General features: G+C 37.9%; 1 protein-coding gene across 1 annotated transcript in view; it reads left to right on the forward strand.

The window, feature by feature from the left end:
- The window catches only part of ARHGAP15 (Rho GTPase activating protein 15), a 325750-nt gene that overhangs the window by 36991 nt on the left and 269681 nt on the right, over positions 1–19078 (forward strand). The window contains exons 3-5 of the mRNA XM_065637984.1: positions 8473–8547; positions 12408–12469; positions 16841–16928. Of these exons, the coding sequence (XP_065494056.1) occupies positions 8473–8547; positions 12408–12469; positions 16841–16928 (225 nt within the window). The remainder of the gene's footprint in view (positions 1–8472; positions 8548–12407; positions 12470–16840; positions 16929–19078) is intronic.

The following is a 19078-nucleotide window of genomic DNA, read 5'->3' on the forward strand; positions in this document are numbered from 1 at the left end:
ATATTTTAATTTTAATATTGCTATTTTTCTTCAAAATATCTGTAATTAGGTTGGCTTTTGGACTTAAAAAAGAAAAAAAAAAAGAATAGAGAAGCTATTCTTCTCTACTAATTTCTATAAAAAGAACACCTTGTTACCAAGTAGGATTTTGTCAGTTATTATTTCAAAGAGCACTGACACAAACTAAAATGGATCTTTGTTAAAATGACATTTTTGCTATCTACTGGTGCCATTGTTTACCATGGAATATTTACTGTAATATGGTCTATATGGAATATGCATTGAAGGTTGAACAATTTTAGACAGGTCTGGATTTGGTTCACACTGGTTTCAGTATGATCTGCCTTTGATTTTTATTCTCTATGGCCACTGAGTGATGTGTGGTGCCCAAGGTAGTTTTAAGCTAAGTCGGGTACCAGAAGCAGACCAGCCTGGGAAGCGGTATGAACTGGGCTGTGCTCTGGTTCATGTGTCCATGGAAAGGATGCTCTGATGCTTGAGCCAGTTTGTTTTCAGTCAGCCCGAGTGTCTCTCCGCTGCCATCGACAGTGCAGAGCATATTCTTACACAAGAATCCTTGCGATTTCCTTGTCTCATTCCATTTTGTATTTTTTTCCCCCCGGTATATTCCCCCCTCCCCTTTGTGTTTCTGGCACATATATGTCCACAGGTGTTATTAAGTGTAGGGTAGCATGTGGTGTCCATGCTTCAGTGCTATCGCAGAGGAAGGACTTCCTACAGGAAAAAAAAAAATGATCACTTTCAGTATTTTGCAGGCTGCCCATCTAAGCCCATCATTGCCTGGCATCTACATACTAAGGGCAAGGATCCAGCGAACTTGTGAGTGGGCACCATGCCATCTGAACAGATGGGCATGGAAGTAGGCAGCCAGTAGACCATGTATGTGCATCAACTGTGGGTGTTGAGGGCAAGATTCCCAGTGGAGAATGTCCAAACAGCTGTCTGGCCTGAGCCAACATGCCTACGACCAGGCAAAAGTGCCATCCCTAAATCCTGCTGAGTTGGATTAACCTTCAAAAATAAAAATTGCTTCTGCAGTAGCATAAGGTGAGTTTTTGGCTTGTTTAAATCCGAGAGAAAGAATTAGGTAGGCAGGATAAAGAGATGCGCTAATGTACAGTCCACTAGAGAGGACTGAGCATTTGTCTAGGAATATTAATAATGTTTTATACAAGGGTATTTATACGGTATACAGTAACTGATGACTTGCAGGAGTCTGACATCAATGTTCATTATGCGTTTTCTGTTAAGACAATCCTTTCAAGGGAGACTGAGCTTTTGAGTGCATTTTGATTGTAGTGTTTGTACTGCATGTGATTTTGTAAAGGCAATTCTTTTGGATTTTTCTGCACATTTACTTACTAAGTTTTAATGGTGGTGTTTGGTGCTTTTTTTTTTTTTTTTTTGCTTTTTTTTTCCTCCCCTCGCCCTAAGAATATTATTCTGGGGTACAATTGCAGGTCAGAGTTGCTGACACAGTTTGCTGCCATAGCTGAGTTCTCACATTTATTGTCTTTATTTTTCTAAGATCCAAAGGGGACATGAAAAGATAATCTATCATTACTCTCTGTTTGTATTAACTTTGATTTTTACCTTTCATAGACATAACATCAAAGAACACATTTTTGCAGACATAGATGTCAGAGGCAAAAACCCTGAAATACTGATTTCTACTGCATTTTTGTTCCTGCTGTTTTTATTCGTTATTTTCTATATCAATTGTGCACTACTCATCTGTAATTTTACCAAAGCACCTGCAGTAGTTAAGATTAATATATGCTGATATGGTGGTGAACCAAAGGTAACAACTGCATTATGAATAGAAAATCTGAATAGGAAACTTATCAAAATTTTATTTCATAATATATATTTTTATGTATAGCTAGATGAATGCTGTCACAGTGTGCACGTTGCTGTATTTTGTTACACATTACAGGCTATAACAGAAAAAGCTAGTACAAATATATACAAAAAGCCTCACTTGAAATGTTCTTTTCTTGAATCAGTGAGTATTGTATTTAATACAATTAAAGCATATTGAAGCTTTGAGACCAGGTTCCAGTTTGATTTCCAGTTGGGAATCCTGAGGATTAGAGGCAGCGCAGCCGTTGGTCCCTTTGTGATAGTTCGATCCCCAGGTACACAAATCCGAGCGACCCGCAGTGAAATTTAGGGCAGCCTTAGGATTTCTCAAACTTCTATGGGTGGTAAGAACCTTTTTGTGGCTGTCTCCTTTTCCACATATGGTTTTGGCAAATCTCCTACTCCTGAAAAGGCTAAAAATGAAGCCAAACACATCAGCTGGGACTCCCTCAATGCAAGGGTCAATTGGACAAATTTCAAAGTCCATTTGAGTAGCTAGAGAGGAAAAAAAGGGCTCCTACTCTAGGGAGAATCTGCTCCTGGGAAAGATCGAGCTGTTAATGCAGAAAAGTACCCTGTGCCTGATGTAGGCTTGTCCTTGGAGTTAAAATATTAGCCCAAACTGGATACCCCAGATTTGGAGTGCTCCTCCAACAATTTTGGGAAAAAGGTAAAGTAGTTTCAAACAGACCATGCTTTGTAGTCAAGCTCATGATTATTTATTCTCTAATCGCAGGGAATCAATTCATCGTAACACAGGCTGAAATTTAAACTAGAATATGAGTAATTATTTTGCCTTTATTTAATGAATGAAGTGCCGGAATAAATCGAGGTACTTCTACAGTAAAAGTGCTGCGGTGCTTGTCTGCAGCAACTTCTGAAGCCAGGGAGCACGCCCACGTGATTAAATTGCCTTGATATCAAATCCCTGACTTCACAGGCTCCAACACGAAGGAGGACGCTCGCACTGTGGGAAAGGTCTATGGGATTCTGATTTATAAGGGACCAAGAGGTCAAGGGAAGCAAAACCATTATCATTATTTTCACAGGCTCTGGAGATCTGAACTGAATATAGAGGGCAGTGTGCTCAAAGGGAGACATGCAAGGGAAATGCAACACAATCCTGCTTTTCATTTTTTTTTTTTTTTTTTTTTCCTCCCCCCACCCCCCCCTACTGACTTCAGTCTGCAGATTCTGCTGGGAGTATGTCATATGTAACAAACTCAAGCCTGTAAGGACTGTGAAGTGGTTTTCTTATTAAATGATGCACAGAGAGATTATCTGGTCTGTAGCCAGTGCACAAAAAGCTCCATCCGTATGAGTTCCTATTCCCAAGCAAAGCGTTTGGTCACCTGCGTAGTAATGAGTTTTCTGGGGATGGGGAGGGAGGGTGAGGAGCAAATGATGGCTGGTGGGAGCAGGACTGAAACTGCACTTTGTGCCTCTCTCTCTCTTCCCTGCAAGGATTAGAAAAAAGAAAAAAAGAAAGAGAGCTAATGTCATATTATACAGCTTTATAGTCTTCATTACCTTTTCTTCTGAAGAAATCTATTTGCAGCAAGCAAGGAGGGGAGGAAAAAAGAAAAGGCAAGCAAGCAAACCAAAAAAAGACCCAACAAACAAACCATGTGGTTCTAACATAACCTTCTGGACGATGGTGTTAGAAGGGCTCCAGAGCAAGAAGCCAAGAGCACCAGTGGGCACAGCTGTGGGCAGGGAGCCCAGTGGGACACAGGAGCTTTCTCCAGGGCTGAACAGGGTCTTCTGCCGAGCTCCAGTGCACTGAGAGCGTCTGCAGCAGCAAGTCGAGGGGGAAGGGGGTTGCTCCTGCTGTTTCTTGACAGCCTCCGTTACTTGAGGATGACAAAGGAGCATCTCCGAGTGGGGAGCCCCTTGGGATTTTCTCAGTGCCTTTTGCAGCAGGAGACAAACCCTATCATAGCAGAGCTGTTTCCAGTTAATGTCTGTAGATAATAAAGGACTTGCCATACTGCCCAAGACTGGATCTTAAAAACAAAACAAATCACTTGAAGCATGGCAGCAAGTGAAATTTCTCAGGGTTTTCCCTTCTCTTGCTGTCACCTACGTGTCTTTCAAGGGATGGAGCCATTAAGAAATGGTACAATATATTTTTGCTAAGTTACTCTATCCAAGCAATTATGAGCTGCCAACGTGGTATGGGAGTGACTGGGAACAAGATGACCACAGACCTCACTAACTCAGGTATCACCCCTCCTTCTCTATTGAGGGAACGGTTTTTCACAAAAGTTTGTGACTAGTTTGTGCTTTTATTGAAAACCTTCAAGCTGACACCAGTAAGTTCGATCCTATAAAGAATGGAGTGTGCTGGCCCTGGTCCAGAAGAACACTTAAGCCCATTGGAGAGTGGTTTGCTGGATTGCGTCCAGAGCAGAGGAACATGCAGGAGGAAGCTCCCAACGGTTGGGGCTTTCTCTCTCTTTTTGGGGCATCCATAAAGCAATCTCCACATACGTGATTGCAATGTGGGTAGCATGAAAGAAAACAATAATTAGACCCATAAAAAGAAAGGTTAAGGCATGACGATGGTGACATCTTTTGGTAGAAATCCAACAAAAGCTTCATGAGGACCTTCTTGGTGGAGCAGTGCAGCGAATGACAGAGAAAACAGCAAGTAGATGTCATCTTAGGGTTTCCCATCCAAAGCAGAGCTCTGCTGCTTGTTCCAGCAACTCTGGTTTTCCTAGGTTTCTCATAGGTGACATTTGTGAATAAATAATCTGTGGTGAACAACTTATCTGATAATTTTGGAAACCACCTAGAAATGTCTTAACGTTATCTTGATTATTTAGGGATACAAATGAATTCAGAATGATGTTTCAGGAAATAATTCACTGTCTGTATTTTGCGTTAGAGCAGCCTGTCTGGGTTTTTCAGAAATGCTGGTTGGTTTCGTTAGGTTTGGTTGAAATCAAAAAGAAGCATGCTGCTTCTCATTGACTAGATGAATTAGGTCAGAAATATGCTTGTAATGGGAAATAAAATCCAAATCAGTCCTCCAAGTCTCTTTTTAAATCAACACCATGTTATTTAAAGAGAGTAGCAATGAGTCATGATGAATTCCCTCAAAAAGAGAGAGAATTTAAAGAACAAACGGGAACACAGAAAGAAAGGAAATTAAACATCAGGTTATTGTATTATACTTCACCGGTGTTAAAATAGCAGTTGTCAGATGGTTGTCCCTTCATACCAGGATACCAGGCATATGTAATGGAGGCTTTGCCTTTGTAGGAAGGAGGATGATGGATTAGTGCTTAGATGCTGGAACAACTCTGGTAGGAGATGGATACCCTTTAGCTAAGGGAAGGGGGGGGCTGCTGAGGCTGAATTTAACAAAACCAGACTTGCCCACAGAGTTGCAAGCGCTCGCAGAGTGGATTTTTAATGCTGCAGGTGACATTGTTGCTGACTGAAGAATGTTCATCAAATCAGAAAACTGCTGATAAGCCGCCTTTCCCAAAAAGGGATCTCACGAATTTCTCCTGTTAATCTCTGCCTTTCATCATACCCTGGGAGGTGAGGTAGAGGGCTTGTGACAGATGTTATTTAGGTTTTTCTTCAGTTTATTTAGGTAATCGAATGGAGTGATGGAGAAAAAAAAAATCTCAAAACATCTCCTTAAGGGTCTGTGTATTAAAAACTGACTGAAAGAATGAACATAATTGAGCCTACACTTCCCTTTGAATATTTTTGTGCACCACTGAAAATAGTGAGTACATTGAAACATCGGTATATTGACGACTGTCACCCAGGTTCTCCAGCTAAGAACACTTCAACACTGAGCTCAATATAAAGTAAAGGAAGTTACGTGACTAACTCATTCAGCAGTATTTGCAAGATATATTTAAGACCAAATTTGTATAATGCCTACTGAAATGTTACAAAATCAGTTTAAAAAAATATGTCGCCTTGGTTGTTGCTGAGGTTTTTTTGAAACTGTTTTGATTCAGTTTTTTAAAAGTTCCATTCCTAAACCTAAAGGCTGGTAGAAATGAGTCAAAACTTTGTTGAAGTTTCCAATAATTCCATTTGCAAGCCAAATATTTGGGGTGTTTTTCCAGAAGAGCTTGATCTTGGCTTACGTAGCTGTGTATTTTGGTTGTATTTCTGTAACTAGATTCAGACTTTGGGGCTTCAGGACTTTCTTGCTTGAGATTGTTCATTGATGGACTACAAAGTAATATAATTTCTTTTATTCTTGCCCTATAAGAGAAAAATGTTTTTAGCAAAAAGCGTTACATTAAATAATCAAGAAAGATTTATTTTTCTCCTTGTACATATACACTTTTCTTTAATCTTTGCTGTATGCAAAGCAGAAATAGTTTTTCAAAGCATGTAATATCATCTATAACTGGATTTTTTTTTTCCTTCTCCTTTCCTTTCATATTTCCTGGAAAATTTACTATTGTCTCTTTATTATACTACCACTAATAATTTGCTAATACTACTAAAACAGAACTTTTTGCTATCTGCTTTCTTCATTTGGATGTGGATGGATTTAATGCTCCTGATATATTATTTTTTGCATGTGTCCAATGTGCAGATTTCTTTTGCTAATGCTCTGATCGCTGAACCAAAGCCCAGCCCGAAAGCTCCGATCGGTGCTCTGCACTTCACAAAGTTGCACATAGGGCCCCCAACAGACACGTATGATTCCTGGAGAGAGCAGCTGCATGTTAAAATAGATACTGTGGAGTAGTGGTGTGTCTTGTTATTTAATTTGGATGAGTGAAGAATACATTTTCGAAAGCATCGCTGGGCAATATGCTCGGCTGTATTTTAAGGAATAATTAGAATGGGGGATCTGGGTAAGAAAGACTTACTATGACCTAGACCTGAATAGTTTAGTTATACGTCTTGAGCACTATAGAACCTTCAGTAAGGATAAAGAAAAAGATAAATTGAATTAATTTATTTTGAATGTATATACATGCCTCTGACTGCATTAATATTAAGTTCCATCCAAAATCTAAATAGAAAGACTGTAATCTTCGAAGTTCTCTCAATAGCATCAGCAAATCATTCTTGTTTACCCTACATGCTAATGAAACAGGAACATGACACTCCTGAAAACAAGATTGCAAAATACAGAAAATGTGGTCTGACATTTTTTTTCTCCCCAAAGGAGGGACTGCCACTAACTAAAGTATTTCTTATGAAAGCTCGATTGCTTAAGATGCAGAATATTAAGAGAGAAAAACACTTTAGGACACAGCCATGTCACCAGCTGTTACTCACCCTTAATGAAATTGTTAAGTGATATTCTTCATAAATAGGTCAGAGAAACTTTTGAATTGTGAAGGATGTTTTATCTCTTTCTTTGAAATGTTTGTATTAAATTTAGAACTGGTAATTCATTAAGCTCATTAGCTCTGACTAGGAGAGCAGAGCAATATCTAGGATATAGATTTCAAGGCTTAAAAATGTTAGTGCTTACAAATAAACATGAAAGCGATGTGTGGAGAAAAAATATGGGATCATAATATGTTTAACTGTTTTTTGAGCGCAGCCCTCTGGATTAATTAAGAACATTTTCTATATTCAGACACTTAAATATAAACAGAATACATTATGACTTTCAGTTAACACTGCTTTAATAGGGAAAAAGAGAATGCATTATGATGAATACAGTGGAAACTAGTTGAGACTGTATTTTTTTTGTTTGCTTTTTGGCTTCAGTTAGAAGAGGAGATAAGAACTGAATTTTACAAGATCCCAACTCTTAATTATATTGTTATTGACATTGAATTTAAAGAGTAAAAGGTTTTAATATACACACACACACACACACTTTTCGGTGACCTGTTCTTTGTCGTAGATTTGTATGGAAGTAAAGCTCTGTTGAGCTCTGCCAAACTCTTGACTCGTGCTTTTCTTTAGTCTTAATAATTCCTGGTATAATACAATCTAATAATTTTCTGGAGTGAAGTCACAGATGGTTATAGTGCCTTCCTTCTGGAAAGATGGAAGTGGAGGAAATCAAAGTCTCAGTGCTTGGGACCGATTGTTGAATCGGAGTCCAGTATTGCTGTTGCCTTCCAGTCATGGAGAGTTTAGAAATAATCTTTAAACTAGTTTAAATGTACGAGAAACATTATGCTGTTGTTCCCAATTATTTTCTAGTTTCTTCGTTCACTTGTTTTGTGGCCTTGAGGTTATAATTAGCTTCTTTGCCATTTCTGTAAAATGGATTTAAGAGCACCTAACCAGTGAAGCAATATTTTAGATTCCTGATGGAAAAGTCATAATTCTAAATTATATTATCAATTGGTTAATTTTTAGGTAAATCTGCCAATGTGACATCACAAAGAAAACACATTTATACCAGAGATGTTGAGACTTCGATAGCTGTACATTTCAAATACACAGGGCTCAGAGGAACACCAGTTTTCACAGAAATGCAAGACTGAAAAAAGCCAGGTTTCCACAACTACATCCAATACGTGCTGTGTGTGTCCATTCATTAAAGCGTTGGTCCATCTTTAGCTCTGTGTGTTTGAATCCTATCTGAACTTAAATAATAGATTTTTTTCTTTTTTTTTTTTTAAGGTAAATCGTCATAGAAGAAATCATTCCCAACATAACTTAACACTTGCAGACATCATTAGTACACAGGACCACACGGTAAGAAATTGCTCTATAGAACTGATAAATCACTCTTGTTATTGTAAATGTTGATAATGTAAATGTTACACATGCTTTACTAAATAATAAATATATGAGGCTTTGGATGCCTCAGGATGTTTGAGAGGTATTTGAGAGACTTCAATTAATCGATAACAATAAGAATTTTAGAAGATACAAAGCAATTTATATAGCTTGACTTGCTGTTAATTTGGTCGTATTAGACTGATGTTTCATCAGTATTAATACTTGGTACAAATAAATGTGACCAAGTCTTTGTCCAGTGCTTGCCTGTATTAAGGTGTTTTTAACATTAACACAAATTTTTATAAGTAAAAGATCACAATATTTAACAAAATTTTCCTTTATTAAAACAATCTAAGGGGAACGAGAAGTATAAAGGTTTTTCTCTTAAAAGAAAATGAGTAGGCAAATACAGATTCATCAAAGAAATGTTGGTATCAGTGGTACTTTTACCTACACACACTTTTCAGATTTAGGTAGGTTCAGAAGCCTTGAATTCTTCTAATTAAGAAAATTATAGAACCTATATGTGATATAGTGATAATTACTTTTCCTTATAGTTTGTCATACTGTTAGGTCATGAGTATTTTTTAATTATTGTTTAAAACCTCAAATATTTACACACACTCTCATTTTTAATGTTCTTCTAAAAAACAAATTGAAAAACCCAAACAAACAGACAAAAAACCAATGAACCAATCAAACAAAAAACCCACCCCACAATAATCCAATTTTCTTATTTCTATGCTAATTCTTCAGGGAGTTTTGGGTCATTTTCTCAACCTTCCATATGTTGGAAAGGTGCAGGAAGGGCAGCAGCTTAACAACAAATGATGATATTTATTGAGACAGGAACAACAGAGCATATCATTAGGATATATTTGGTATTCTTTTTAATATAATATCACCCATTTGTAGACGTACCGTAAGCTCATCCTGAACTGTCTTGCAAATACTTTCTTCAAAACAAATAGGACAGAGAAGGGGATGTTAACAGATGTTAAACATGGGGAATGCAGCACCCTAAATGGATGTTATAAAAATATTGGGGTCACCCTAGAAATCTTTTCACTTGTCTTTGTGATAAATTTGTTTTGTAATTCCATAAATGCCCTTTATACTAACTACAGTGAAAACTGCATATTATCAATTAATGAAGGCCATGCTGATTTTTTTTTTTAAAAAACAACACCTGTACTAATTCAATTAAAACACTATATATGAAAGTTATTTTGCTTGGCACTGGGAGGCCTCATATTAAATGAAGATCTTGTAGTTTTTAGGTGTTTAGTTTTAAGCTGTTTAATTTAAAACAAATGGTGGATTTGAGCTATGTAATTTAAATCAGGATATTTTAGATTCCCAGCATTTGTTGGTGGATTTGATATTCTAGATCAAGACAATTATAAGGGAAATACTACTGAGCAGCAACATTTTCCTCTGGAAGCACATCCAATTTCTAACTTCCCAAAATGTGGCAATAGAGGTGATTCAGATCTGATGTTGAAAATCACATTTGCCTTTAGTTTTGGATTGGCTGAAAAAACAGTTTGGGATGAGTAGCTGGTAAACTTTGAAAGCATGAGATTTTGGGTCTGATTCAGAGAAGCAACCAACAGCTTGAATGGTTAGCCAACGCTCCTCCCAGTTTCTGTTTCCAGATGGGTAGAAATATTAAAAAGAATAACCTTTCTCATATGTTATTTGGCATCTCTGGCCCTGGCCAAGCACCAGAAGTTTCATGCTACAAAAATGAAGGGTTAGAAGGCAAAGAAAAATATTGAAAGAAGTAAAACAATTTTGATTTTTAAAAGAGAGAGAGGAGCAAAAAAAAAGTAGGTGGAGATGTGGATTAATTCTTATTTTAGCCCTAATAATCCATCACTAGATAAATAGTGACATGACTGTGCACAATAATCCCTACATACTTTCTCTCTGGCTTTTCTATGGCAATGATATGCATGACAGGAATTTGCATGAAATAAGTCCAAATTACAGAAAATGCACACACTAATCTTCATGTACCCATTTGAGAATGTCACCTAAATCATTGTCCACAGACCTACAGACCTCTTCATAGGTACAAACAGCTATGTACACAGTGTATATGTGATTATGTGCTGTATACCAGAAACAGTCAAAATCTATGGTAAGAGTAAAACATATTACGCTGTTAACATGATATTTTGTATGATTGACATAACAGCCCTGTTAGATTTAAAAATCTTTATGTTGCATGTTAAAGCATGTTTTATTTCTTTTTATTTGCTGTACAGACAGAAAAATTCTATTGAAATTGTTACAAAATCTCCTTGTGACACAATTTGCTATAAAGACTGCGTGGAGCTGCTAATGTCCCAGTCAGACACTGACGCAGTAGTGTTTGCAAGGAAAAGCAGACACACCCTGAATCGCAGTTTTCCTTCTTTTCCTATTAGTGACACAGCTGGGACATTCTTAGCTAATGAAATCTTATGAGATGGCAGGTCAATGGGTTGGGCTGAAGAGCACCCATCTTGGTGGGGTTTTTTCGTTTGGTGGTGTTGTTTTACTTTTAAATATAAATTTACATGGCCAAAACCCCAAAACAAACCAATCAAACAAACAAAGCAAAAAAACCCCACAACTACGAAAACCCAAACACTCTATCCCAAATCATGTATCGCAGCTTCACAAGGGATGTTTCAGAAGATCATGTAGAACCAATTGCCTACAAGGGCCTCTGGCTTAAGGAAAGTGTGTTCAGAGACACAGAGGAGCACACATTAAGAGGGAGAAACGTAAATAAAAGAGCAAACCTAGGACTTGCATCTAATATCCCAAACCTCAAGCACAACTTTGGTACCATAAACCATGTTTCACAGCCTTGTGCACACCAGCAGAGTCCTTAGCAAGTTTTGAAACTACAAAAAAGGGACCAATTTTCAATAACAGCAATAGCAGAGGATGGGATCCATGAAGGTGATATCAGGTTGCTAATATCACATGCTGCTTTGTCTAGGCAATAGCGGAGGGTGTAGGCTGGAAAATGCACAACACAGCTGTGCTTCCCCTTGTTTATAATTCTAGTTTCAGATTGTATGTCGAGCATTGACAGAACCGCTCAATTTGGTTTTCTGCACCATATTATGAGATCATTTACTTCAGCTGGAAACTTGAAGACAGGTTCTCCTGCATGTGAGTGCACACGCTCCCATGAAATGGGACCTTCTGAGGGCTGGTTGAGCACCTCAATGCCAGAGCTCATCCAAAAGGCAGCACCCACTTAAAACCACGATACCTTTTAGCATCTTGTATGAACTCTTATTTAGTGCCAACTCAAAGCAAAATGTGGCACCTATGTAACTTTTCTTGTTCTGCAGATATTTAATGTTTCCTTGATGTTGGTTACCCTAAACTCTTTAGAAAACAAGAAGAGTCTTTTATGCAGAAGGATGGTGTGTCCCTCATAGTTATTAATGAAATGTGTATTCCCGCAAATCAAAAAATGAAACATACATTGCAAGTTAATTGTGCCAAGGTAATTTCAACTAATTCTTTACTTATACCTAGAATCCTTGTTTGTATTACAATTAATTTCTTCCAAATCAATGAATAGAATATTATTGGGGTTTTTTTGAGGTTAATTCTGTGTACTAACAGACTTTAAATGTTGTTTGCAGATTTTCAAAAGAACTGACTGTATCAGGGAAAAAAAAGGTGACTGAACTGAGAATTAGTGATAAAATGCCCCCACACTAGATTAGCTAGATGCAGACTCTTATGCGTGTACTAAATTGATTCATTCATCTAAATAAATGATATGGTTATGGTCATTTTTTTTTTCTTTTTTGTAGGTAGTGGAGAAAGAAGGCTATCTTCTAAAAGCTAAAATAGCAGACGGTGGCAAGAAATTAAGGTATTACACGTGAATGTTACAGAGCTCATCAGTTGCAGAATTCAGAATTGATGATGATTATGATTACAGTCCCAGAAACCAAGTGACAGCAGATAACGATGGGCTCGTTGCATGCAATGATCATGTGTTAATGTTAGCCTCTATATTATACATATTCTTATTAAGGACAACCTTAAGTCACTAGAAAATCAATAATATATTTTCCAGTGGGCAAATCTTAGGTGCTGAGTGTGCGCTTGAGGAATCAAGGATGAGAGGTAGGGGCTCATCACAAGGTGATGTCACAGGGATTCCAAGACAAGATTATCCAAAGTGGTCAGCACACACCTAATAGTGTGTTGAAAGTAACGTGAATATTAATGCTGCCTTTTTATGGAAAGATTTGCTCTGATTTGCTGTATTTAGGTGCCTGTGAAGGAGCAACAGTGATGCGATCAGCACTGTGTGTTACCAATGGGAATGTAATGTGAATTATTACATGTTCTGCCTGGAGAAAGGAGCCAAGAGTATTAAGTTCTCATACCTATACAGTGCTAAACCATAAGTATCCTAAAAAGGCTTATTGAAAAGGGAGTCTGTAGCTCACCTAGTCCAACCTTTCAACTGAAGCAAGAATTGTAGAATACCGAGTTGGAAGGGACTATCATCTGGCCCAGCCTTTCTTGGTGAAAGCACGAGATGGCCCAGCACCATGTCCAGCCGCATCTTAAAAGTGTCCAGTGTTGGGGAATCCACCACTTCCCTGGGGAGATTATTCCAACAGCTGATTGTTCTCATTGTGAAAATTTTCCCTCTTGTGTCCAATCGAAATCCCCCCAGGAGCAAATTGTACCCATTACCCCTCATCTTTTCCATTGTCAACGCTTGGCCGAGCCTGCTACAGCTGGGTACCGTATTTTGGGAAAAGGCATTGGAAACCAGTAATAATCTATTTCCCAGTTTGGGCACTGGCAGAAGCTTCTGCAGAGCGTGCATAGGCTGGGCATCTTGTGTGAACAAGCCCAGATGAGGAGGGAATTTTGTCTTCCCAGCACATCGGGGGTTCTTTCACGAAGCATCTCCATGGCTTGGTGTTGCACGCTGGCTCGGCGTGGGTGCAGGGAGGAGGCAGTGTAGCTCGGATGCTTGCATTTTTTTTAAAATAGCCCCGAACACTCTCATATTTTTCAATAGCCTCAGAGAACGTGAGCACTGCTGTAGCTATAACGTGCTGCCATCAGGTGTTCGTTTGACAGAATGCAAATGCAGCCGCAGCGCCCGGGGCTCCTTTTGCAGCCCCTCGAGTCGGGTCGCGCCTTGCAGGGGCTCTGGTCAGTGACAGTCAACCATGACTTTAATAGTGTAGCTGTATAAACAAATACATGCAACATCCTTTCCAGTTCTAGCCGAGTCTTCTCTGCACGCTGATATTTATGGCTCTTTACACAGCGAGAGGATGGATAGTAGGGATTCATCTGCTCTGCCATACACTTTGTCTGACTCCTCTCACTTACATAAACTTCATCAACTAGAAGTGATTTCTTGAATAATGTTGGTGCCACGCAGCAAAAATTAGAATACTGTGAACTGACTTTTCTAAAGAGTTTGAAAAAACCTTAGGTCACTGCATGTATCCCATGAAATACGATGTGTACCCATCTATACAGAGACTAACACACTTGAAAGCTTTTTTTCTTTAAAATCTGATGGATGACTTTATGAACAGTCAGATAAAAAGGGTGTCTAGTTTATATACCGTTTATCTTTAGGTCACAAAAGTAATGAAGCTTTGACTGTAAAATGCCACTTTTTAAGTGAAACAACTGCGGAATAAAAGTACTACAGGATTTAAATTTAGGGGAAAAAATTCTTCTTGCAGATCATACAGTGGAATTCAGTTGCATTCTCAAAGCTTCTATAATTCCTATAGTCTCTTGCACTAAATTTTCTTATTCCTGATGGAATGAAAACATTATCCCCTTAAAATTCATAATGAAACTTAGGTAAAACATCTCAGTTGATGTAATTTAAGAAATTCTTAGATTTTTTTTTTTTCCTTTATTGGCTTCATATTTCAAAATCATCAGTAGAACTGGTTTTTTGTTTGGTTGTGGGGTTGTTGGTTGGTTGGTTGTGGGGTTTTTGTGTGTTTATTTTTTGTTTTTAATGATGTCCAGGTTGAAATGAAATGTTTTCAAATATTGGCAAACTTCCCAGTTGGTTTGATTAGAAATTTGAATCTTTTAAGAAGGTTGCACTCAAGTCTGCGACCTCAAAACACAATTACTGATTTTTATTTCTCAGCTAGAAAAACCTGCCCCACAAATATCTGGAGCAAGCAGCACTCTGCCTAGTAGAAGTGTCCATGACACAGAAATGTTGCTCTACACATCTGATGTCAAGCACTTGGTGTAAGCTGGGTATTGAATCTAAGCTGTGTCCCAAGGGTTTTAATCCTTTGGAAATCCATATTTATCCAGGATATCCAGCTCATAGGAAAAACTGTTTAAATCAGCACACAGCATACTTGGCCACTTACTCTCCTGTGCACTTAGAACACCTTTTGTTTTGTTTTGGGTTTTTTTTGAGTAGGAAAAAAAATAGAGAAAATGAGAAAGAACTGAAGCTGTGCTCTACCAATAGACAACTTGTATTCACTACCTTAATGGTGATTCTCAACTACAGCACTTGTTTCCTAAGGATACTTTAAAAAATAATTAAGTGAGGTCAAAGTGTTCTTTATGCCAATATGCGCGATCCACAGCTACGAGCGTTGTTCACATTAGATAAGAATATAGCTTTATAGAGATAATAAATTTAGCTGAAAATTTCCAAGTGACTTACAAACACTGTCCTTCTGTGGGGAAATACTTGTCAGTGATGGTCAGGTACTTTTCTAAAACCCTACTGTTTCTTTTCCTCAGTGTGTCTCTCTTTATTTCTTTCCCCATTAACATGGCATAAAAAAATGCGGTCCTCTTTTCTTCAACTGTATTAATCTCCTTCAAAGAGCGTTTCTTTCACTGTTGCCTCTTGTTGGCCATATTTTAGAGGTGATCGTTATATCATCCTGGGTGAAATCATGCCCACACTGAAGTGAGTGCAAGTTCCTCTGGTAACACCAGTGGTGTTAGGGCTTCACCTGTAACATTGGTTATACTCCTTCAGCTGATGACTGAAACATATTGAATAGGAAAATCTCTAATAGAAAAACTGCCTGTTGTTATGCCTGACGTTCAGTTTGGTGGAGTATTGAGTGCAGCAGAGCTTTGAGATGGATCTGGAAGGGAGCATCCTGAAGGAGACCAACAGGCTTTTAAAAGCATCAAAGCCAGGTTTTGTGAGAATAAAAAATGGATGTGTTTGAGTTACTTAAGAATACCTAAACAGAAAAAAACCTCCAAGAGATTAGGGAAGACAGAAGAGAGAGGAATAAGAGTTTCGAAGAGCTCCTTCTTGGGCCCTCGTGTCCTTACAGGCCGCTCAGTTCCCGCCTTTTAACGCACCACAACATACCTGTGAAACAGGCTGTTTGTCACACACATCTTCAGGTTTGTTCTAAAATGTTAAGATTTGGTGATTTGCATTCACATGAAGCAAATAAATAGTGGGGTTATGAGTATTTTTGTATGCATCAGATGTTATGACCCCTAAATCAGAGGGCCAAACTTGAGAGGTTGATAGTTTTCTATCAGATCCATTTGCTTATGTTTAGGTTAGGTGCTATATGTAATATGTAAAACAGCATTTTCTTCTGAGTTCTTCTGAATCAGGGACACTGTTTCACATTTCCGTATATATTCTCACTTCTCCCTGGCTCCAGCAGTTTGCCAGCTCTCTAGGGCTGCTCCACGAGCTCCTGATGCTTAGTTGTTACTTAAAACTCTCTCAGACATCATTTTTGTCTTCCTTGCTTTCCTATAAATTTTTAATTTGGGGGAAGAAGAAAGTATTTGGGACCTTCAAAATAGACCTTTGCTGAGCTCTGTATAGTCAGAATGAAATTACAGTTTTCCTTCTCAGTTCTATTTTAAGTATTAGCTACCAGAAAGTCACCAGCTATTTTGGAGTCCTCCAAGTACATGTGAAATTTAAGAATGTGTGAATAATCTCCCTGTTTTCCTGTGGTTGAGGCACCGTGGTGGGAAAGGAACATAGATAGGCTTCAAAACATGGATGAGGAGAAAGAAGGGCTTCAAGCTTTATTAGGCCACGTTCAGATAAAATTAGGATGGTGAGATTCGATCGATATTGGTGGAAGTGCATTGATGATATTTACTTGAGACCATTTGTTTCTAACATGAAATAATTAAAACCTAAGTCTACAAATGGAGCATCTTTTACCTACTGCTTGCATGCCTTACTGATGTGTTTTTTAATTTTACTTTAAAGGAAAAACTGGTCCACGTCTTGGATTGTTCTCACTGCTCGGAAAATGGAATTCTACAAAGAATCCAAGCAGCCGGCACTGGCCAACCTGGTAGGGAACCAACCATCCGATATACTCAACTTCCTTGAAACTGTTATTTCAGTATAAAAAGTTTGGTGTTTAAATTAGACAAATCCAGACTGAGCTGGCAACCTTCAAATGTTTGAGAGCAGCTGAAGGAAAATGCCTCGATAAACTTCTAATCAGTTGTAGTGTATGAGAAGAAACAGAACTTAGCATGTCCTTTATTAAGAGGTGCATTTTGAAAGTAATTGCAAAGTGAGACAAATGGTGAGTGACTATCCAGTAATGTGAAGGTAACACTTTAAATTAAGGTGCCATTTACAAATGCTTTATTCTTATTTATGAAAATGATCACTAAATGCAGCTACTTCCTCAAATAATGTATTATAAAGTATGTTATAAAATGCATTAGTAATAAATGCTTAACAGATGATGCGATGAGAATCTGTTGCAAAGGATATTGTGAGATGTAAATTGTATTAAACCATGTATGTGCATCTTTAATACATGAATTTAAGTTGTTATCTACCATCCTATAAAGTGGCTTATACATTAATAAATAATAATAAATTATTTATAAATGGCACCTTAGTATAGGGTCTTACCAAAGCAGAAAACATTATAAGTTAGCAAAGTGATTTTTTATCGTAGTATAAATGTGACATCTACCATATCCTGCTAACCTTCCTGAATATTTCTATGACTCCATCTAATGCGGCTAATGCAATTTCTGTAGCCTGTAGTTACTACAAAGTGAAATTTGCAGTACCTTTTTATTGTGCCCCAAGGAAAGACCACCGATCTTAGTCTTCGGAGATGTGACAGCTATGTTGCGCAAGCAATAACGGCATCTATCCCTTCAGTGCTAGTTACTGCTGAGTTTGAATCTACGAACCTGAATGTGGGCAACAAAAGGGGAATTCGGTAAATGTGTGACACTGTGGGCAGTGAAGGGACAGGTTTGACAAAGCCCTGTTGTGAAAGGCTCTCAAGGCCTGATCAAACCTGCCAAATCTCATTGGCGTGATGGGTGACCACAAAGGTGCTCTCTTTGGCAGGAGTCACAAACAATAAGAGATTTTTTTTCCGTGGCAGGTGATACAAACCTTTTCTTCTCTATACTCTTGATCTATCAATGCCACGTGCCATAAAATCAGATTTAAAGAACACCTTTTCATGTCTTGCATTTTTGGAAAGAAGATGAGGTTCACAGAAAAAATAAAAATAGATGAAACCATAAAAGCAAGTAAAGGATGAAATCTGGTACTTTCTGCTCCTGTTTTTGCCAGTACAGCTGGAAAATACTACTTTTCTGAAGCCATGAAAACAGTATAGCTTGAATTAATGTTTTGTCAGAATCATCTGTTTTCCTTAAAGTTGAGTTAGATGTTTTTAAAAAAAAGTCTCAGATGAATTTGTTGGAACTGATCTTATAATTTACTATCTGTCTTATGCTTCTACCTGTTACCTCTTCTCCTTTCTTTTTGCAAACACTCACCCAAATCCCAGGAGATAAATGGATCAGTGGAAATGCAACACACAGGAGGTTTGATTTTGCTCTGAGACTCCTCCACATGGTTAAAATTCCCATTGGCTGTTTAACAATTTAGATACTAAAGTAGACTTGTCTGGAGAATGAAAGTCTGACCCAGATCTCAATCTGTTTAACACAAAAACTTAAGGTGTGTTATGAGAAAGGATCTTCTGAGAAGTCAACCCCTTTCCCTGAAGTTTCACTTCATCCCCAGTGCTCACAATTGGTGAGATAACGTCTGCCTCTTGTGTTAGGAAGAACACAGACATATTGATGCTATATTTTGATCATTATAGGGAGAAGAAAAACCTGTCCTTTTTTTTTTTTTTAATTCCGTGCTAGATCTGAACACTGGGGCTGCGAACTCAATGTTCACAATAGGTGAGAAAAAGCTGTTAAAGTTACGTTTTTCTCTCTGTTGCATATCGCTTTTATGCAATGGTAAATAAACAAATTGGGTAAAGCTTAAAAACAACGAAAGCTGTTAGTATTCAAAATCTCGTAATGCAATTTTCTAAACCCAAATTTCACACATCAAAAAAGCTAAACTGGCATGTTGATATCATCTGATAAAGCAAATGCAATGTTTATTTCCTTTGTAAACCATTTAACCAGATATAATTTTGATAGTGGAAAGGAAATA

This window comes from Caloenas nicobarica, chromosome 6 (genome assembly GCF_036013445.1).
Source record: "Caloenas nicobarica isolate bCalNic1 chromosome 6, bCalNic1.hap1, whole genome shotgun sequence".
In the NCBI taxonomy this organism is placed as follows: Eukaryota; Metazoa; Chordata; class Aves; order Columbiformes; family Columbidae; genus Caloenas; species Caloenas nicobarica.